Here is a 6,218-nt window from a genome sequence, read left to right as displayed (position 1 = left end):
TGTAGACTACTGTGATTTTTGATGAAATACCCAACCAGAGGGAAGGAACACACAAACATTTGTTGTAGTAACAGCACAGAAAAAGCAAAACATCACGTGCATTGTAACATGCAGTTCTCTTTATGTGTCTCCAGAGATCCTCACGCTCAAAGAAGTCTTCCAGATAGCCAGTGATGGTGAGTTCATGAAGCTCAGAGTCTGTATTGATTTAGCTGTTTTCAAAAAAGTGCATTAAAGTTGAAAAATCAACTTTAAAAATCATCAGCTGCAAGTTAAATACGATGGAATTAGAAACCTGAATTGCCCAAAAGGTTAAGATTGTTTTGCAAGTTTGCTTGTTTTTTGTTATTTACATGGAGCCAGTGTAAATCTTCTGCTTATATTCAGTCAGTTAATGTCTCTGGACTACTTGTTAAAAGTTTAGAATAATGATAGAAAAATGTGTAAATCTTCACATCTGAAAAACTTGAAGATAAAAATATTTAGTATTTTTATATAGTTATTTATTTGTCGATTAACATTCTTCTTGCTAATATTTGTATTTACATTAATACGTATGTGAGGAGGGCAACCTGTCCGGATTCAAACCAAGATAAGCAGGATGTTTAAATGCATCAGTGTGACTTCCTCTGCCCTGGTTATTGAGGTTGAGCTGTGCTTGATTAGTTTTTTTATTTTTCCTCGATAAAAAGAAATATGTTTATCATTAAAAGAAGTCTGTTTGCGTGTCTCTGTCTGCAGATCACGACATAGCCATTAACAGATACAGCCGCCTGTCCAAGAAGAGAGACAACGACAAGGTAACCACCCGAGCAGCACAAACACTCCTCACATCAGGTAGATTCGTCGGTTCTTCAGTATCAGGATTTTACAGGAAACTTCCTGGTTAATCTATACTTCTAAGTCTAGAATCTGTCCATCTTTTCCCAGGAATTTCCCTCAAAACAGCTTTGAAACTTTGAGTTAGTTGTCAGTTCTGTGGAGATAATCTTTATATTTTGCATGTTCAGTTGACAAAAAGATGCTTCAGGTTTTATGGGTTTTTTTTAGGAATTTTGCAGAATTTTTAGCCTCAACATGAACTGAGAATATTTTTTTAACATGATTAGGTAATTAGGGTTTAATTTACTCAAGCATAATATAATTTTTCATTTATTAAATAACCAAAAAAACTGAAATAATTTGAGTCCTGTCAAATACGGTTACACAGATTTGTTGTCTTTACCTTGACTTCCTGTTGTGTGCAGCCAAACACCCATTCTGAACTGCAGTTCTTCCAAATTATAGTCATGCAGTTATGTTTAATGTAAAAAGTATTGCCAACCTTTAGATCATCTCATCTGTTTTAGGTGTTTTAATCAATTAACTTTCAATTTTTGGATTTATTCCACAGATTGTTTTTTTGAGCAGCCATTTCAGTTTATTTCTATGAAAACTAGACAACATCTTGCACAGTGAGCACGACACCAATACATTCTGGGACCACACTCATCTATGAATTTCATTTTGATCTTATCTGCCCCCCTGAGACACTTCATGTCTGCGTTTTGCACAGTTGTGTCGACAAATAAATGTAAAATTGTTCATGGTGATGTTAGAGGAGGACTCTGCTACTGGAGGAGGACATCAAGAGGGCAGAAAAAAATGGTGCTTGTTGTCTTCTTTGAGTTGAACCAATCAATGTTGAGCTCCACATCACAGAAGTACCTCATCTGGAATGAGTAAAGACGTTCTGCAGGGATGGTTCTTGTGGTTGGAGCATGCACAACTCGGGCTACAAGTTCCTGCAGGAGAAACAGCTGAAAGTATGAACAGCATCTTTGTGGTAGTGCTGTAGTCCAGTAGGTGTCTTCAGGACCACATTTAGCCACGATGGCACACAGACTGATGAGGTGAAAACAAGACACAGATGCTGCTGCTGTTCAGTCTGCTGAGACTCAAATAATGATCAACTGGCCTGCAGTGTTTTTAGAGAAGTTACAGGAAGTGATACATTTGTGGAGATGCATTTACGAGGGACGCTGGTTTAAAAACTGTCTTGTATCTGCATCAAGGTTCAGGTTTCCCAACCCAGCAGCTTCCTGAAAGGAGGACGGATAGCATGCCAGTGTGAAAGTTTTCCATTATCTGCCTCAAATTCTATTATCTCTGTGAGTAATATTATGTGGCGTCTTCCTGAAATAAGAGCAGAGTCTTGTGTGTTCCAGGTGAGGGCGGAGGTGGTGGAGGACGTCTACACCTCTCGCAAGAAGCAGCACCAGACCATGATGCACTACTTCTGCTCTCTGAACACACTGCAGTACAAGAAGAAGACGGCTCTGCTGGAGCCGCTGCTGGGCTACATGCAGGCACAGGTACGCTCACAGCACTGACACTTACTGCATGCAAAAGGTTTTTGGACCCAAAGACCTGATCTGCACCGGGCTCCAGATCTACACTCTCACAGTCTCAAAACTGTTATTGTTTGTCTCTGACGCTAATTTTTATTAGGTTTTTCTCTGGTAGCGTAACAGCTGTGAGCCTGAGAGACAGCTGTGAACAGAGGCGTTAAAACAAGCCGGCATTCATGACTATTGAGTTTGTCCCTGAGTTACTGCTACAGTCTCAGTGTTTCACTTTATATCTGTATGTGAATTCTTCATGTGCTTAAAATGAACGAGTGTCGCTGTGAATAAGGAGAAACATTAGACTGCAGTCGTGCTGCATGTTGGACTGCTTTACCCTCACAACCATAGTTCTTTTTTGCTCCTGTCACATTTTTACTCACTGTGGGCTCATTTTTAGCACAATCTGAAGTCCTGAACCTCTGTGGAAGCAGCACCACCATGGCTAGAAGTAGAGAGACAATAATCATAGCAGAACTACAACAAGGTTATGATGCCATAAATCATAAAAAAGAAAGAAAACTAAAGTTACATTTGTTTGATTGTTTAACATAAACTGAAAAAAATGAATTAATATGTGCAAAATTTGTTCCCATTGAAACAAATGGTAGCTTTACATACTACAAATATTTTACAACTTTTTACTACTATTTTGTAAAGAAAATTTCCATACTTGTCTCTTATCTGCTCTGTTTAAGCGCAGCCTGTATAAGCCGTATACATTTTCTAATCTGTTTTCTGTCAGCTGCAGTGTAAACGGACTGGACAGCAAATTGGGACCAAACATAAAAACACGTTTATGTTACATGTGGGTTCCCATGGCAACACAACACAGTTAATGATGCTGTTCATGCACACAACTTCATTCAGTGGTATTAGTAATGTACAGCTCAACAGGTTTGCAGATAAACAACATATTCCCTCAGCTGAGAATCTGTATCACTCATACAGAATAGTCAGGATACAAATTAGTGAAAAGGAGACACTTTTTACAGCTGATTTCAATACAAAACTCTGAACAGAACCTCCTCCGGACCAGGTTAGCTGTGCTGCATAGGTTTCCATGGTCGTCTGGCAGGTTTAAGGAGAGCCACCTTTGTCTGGCTTTAAGCTCAACATACCTCAGTAACCCACTGATGTTGCTTCATAGTAGAGCCCTTTGCTTTTTCCTATTTTTGTTCCGTGCAGATCAGTTTCTTTAAACTGGGCTCAGAGAATCTCACTCAGCAGTGGGAAGACTTCCTGGGAACTATAGGCACCAGCGTCCAGAAGTAAGAACCTCACAGCCACCACCCTACTCTCAGAAGTGTCCTCAGTTTAAATCAACATCCTAAATTCATGCACTAACACGTGTCTGTTTGCACAGTGTTCGTCGGGAGATGGAGGAGGAGGTGGGGCAGATGCAGCAGACCATCCAGCAGATGGAGAGGTCATGTGACCCACTGTATGTGCCATGTGACCCTGACCCCGCCCACTCACCTGTGTGTCGCAGCCTGACCAGGAAGCAGGGCTACCTGCACATCCGCAAGTAGGACACACAAACACGCTCACATTTCAGTGTATTCATTTATTGGTCACGTTAAAGCTTCCATTGTGTCATTCTATAATTTATTTAAAATTTCTGTTTCATGCAGGTGGGAAAGCTTTGAATTTTCCACATGAGGTTGTAATGTAACACATAAAAATCAGTTTATAAAAAACATTTTTAGCACGTCTTGTACATGTGAGTGCAATTAAAAGGCCTCAGCAGGTGGTTAAAAAGCTTGTAATAAAGCAGTTCAAACGCAGCAGCTTACACACTGAAAATGCCATGGTTTGAGCTTCTTTTAGTAAATTCTGCATTTTAATGTCTGTGCTCAAGTCACTGCATGCAAAAGTTCCACCAAAATCATTTCTTCTATTTCTACTTTACTGGGGCACCAGTGCTGCCTCCTGGGCTGAACACTGCTTAAGACAAATTTGTAACTGGTTTGAAGAAATAAAAATAATTTAAGACAAGGCAGAGAATTTTCTCAGTTATAGCAGAATGTTAATGAGGTGCAGTCAGATCATTCTCCATGTAACAGTGCTGTGGAGGTCTGGCTGTGCAGTCCCTGATTAAAGATGGTTTAAGATATTTTAATTGACGTAAATCATACAAAAGGTACGTCCACAGCTTGTCTTACTGGAGGATTTGAATGAGCTGTATAGAGAGCATCTACAGGCATCACAGGGAACTTCCTGCTGAGAGCAGCGAGTAGTTGATCAGTAGATTCAGCGTCTTAGCTTGGAGAGGCTGATACAAAGGCCCTCACTGTGCAGACACAATGAGTATTGTCAGTTCCGTGTTTTCATTACCCTCAGTGGGGGGGTGAATTAAATCATTTGTGTTTTGCAGTTCTGACTCACAGGCTGCACAGCTCAAAACAATCAGCAGACAGTAAAGTAACTTGTGATGACGAAACCTCCTCTGTGCTTCGCCGTGGCTCAGCGATGACTCCTGTCTGTGATGCCTCACCAGTTATTTAGACCATTTTTTCAGATCAGACATTCTGTGGTGTTTTATATCTTAAGTTATTTTTTGATCTGCAGCTGCTTTTGTCTCAGGAGACACAGCCTCTGTACTAGAACATTTACCAAATTATGTGTGTTAGTCAGGACCTCCACTTCCTGTCTTCTCCTCGTTCAGGCTTATTGCCAACAGCAGTGTCACCGAAGCATTTTAAAGGAAAGTGCTTGACCTGAGGTGTTTATGTAGATGAGACATGCGCAAGCACAGTTATCATTGCTGTTATTGTTGTTTTTTTACTTAACTTATGAACTTTATATTTAGATAGCACCTTTTTACAAACAGATTTTACAAATTGCTTTACAAAAAACAGAAGATACTCAAGAAAACCAGGAAAGAAAAAATGGAGAAATAGTTTAGCATGATTAAACATTAACAATATGAGTCAGTACAACAAACACCAAAGGATACTAATAAAAGCACCAAACGTATAATATCAAATTAAAGAAAAAGAACAAGTAGAAATAATAACAATAATAAGAATAATAGTAAAAGGTAAAAAAAAAAATGCCACATATATTTTAGCTGCTGGTTTTTGTGATTTGATAAATGAGACAAACAACAGACAACCACGACTGATTAAAAAGCAGAATTGTCCTTTAATGAATCCAAAGCTGTCATCGTACAATATTATGTCATCTTTGTGTTCCTCTTCTAGAGCCTTCTACAGACACTGTTCTGAAAACCATTGCATGCCACTGAGTGACGCTGTTATCTGTTGTTAAAGTCGACCATAAGTTCTTCAGTCACAAAAACCGCGACAGCCTACGTTGATTTGTTGTTTGTTAACGTAGCTCTCCCATGTGTCTCACAGTAAGACGGGCCTGGTGTCGTCGTCATGGGAGCGTCAGTACTTCTTCACTCAGGGAGGAAACCTGATGCACCAGGGCCGCGGCGAGGTGGCGGGCGGGCTGGTCACAGACCTCGACAACAGCTCCGTCATGGCCGTCGACTGTGACGACCGCAGGTTCTGTTTTCAGGTCACTTCCTTCGATGGGAAAAAGTGAGAGAGCTTCTCTTCCTAACAATCCTCTCACCGTCTTCAGGTGTTTCTGGTTTAAATTCAGCTTTTTTGTTTCTGTCAGAGTTGTGACGCTGCAGGCGGAGAGCAGGAGAGACTGTGAGGAGGTAAAGAAAGGTTTTCTGTCATTACTTCTGCGTTGTGTTAACTGCTGTGTCCTTGCGCTGAATCTGTGATGCTTCGTCCAACAGTGGATCGCCACCATCAACAACATCTCCAAGAGGATCTACCTGAGTGAAAACGCAGAGGTCTGTGTCTTTATTCC

At 40.4% G+C, this 6,218-nt stretch overlaps 1 protein-coding gene across 1 annotated transcript in view; it reads left to right on the top strand.

The window, feature by feature from the left end:
* appl1 (adaptor protein, phosphotyrosine interaction, PH domain and leucine zipper containing 1) overlaps positions 1–6,218 on the top strand; it is a 20,840-nt gene that overhangs the window by 6,720 nt on the left and 7,902 nt on the right. The window contains exons 6-13 of the mRNA XM_008302171.1: positions 135–176; positions 742–800; positions 2,208–2,354; positions 3,573–3,655; positions 3,751–3,912; positions 5,747–5,935; positions 6,018–6,060; positions 6,145–6,201. Of these exons, the coding sequence (XP_008300393.1) occupies positions 135–176; positions 742–800; positions 2,208–2,354; positions 3,573–3,655; positions 3,751–3,912; positions 5,747–5,935; positions 6,018–6,060; positions 6,145–6,201 (782 nt within the window). The remainder of the gene's footprint in view (positions 1–134; positions 177–741; positions 801–2,207; positions 2,355–3,572; positions 3,656–3,750; positions 3,913–5,746; positions 5,936–6,017; positions 6,061–6,144; positions 6,202–6,218) is intronic.

This window comes from Stegastes partitus, unplaced genomic scaffold (genome assembly GCF_000690725.1).
Source record: "Stegastes partitus isolate 25-593 unplaced genomic scaffold, Stegastes_partitus-1.0.2 Scaffold1770, whole genome shotgun sequence".
NCBI lineage: Eukaryota > Metazoa > Chordata > Actinopteri > Pomacentridae > Stegastes > Stegastes partitus.
This window is presented reverse-complemented; position numbering and strand designations above follow the sequence as displayed.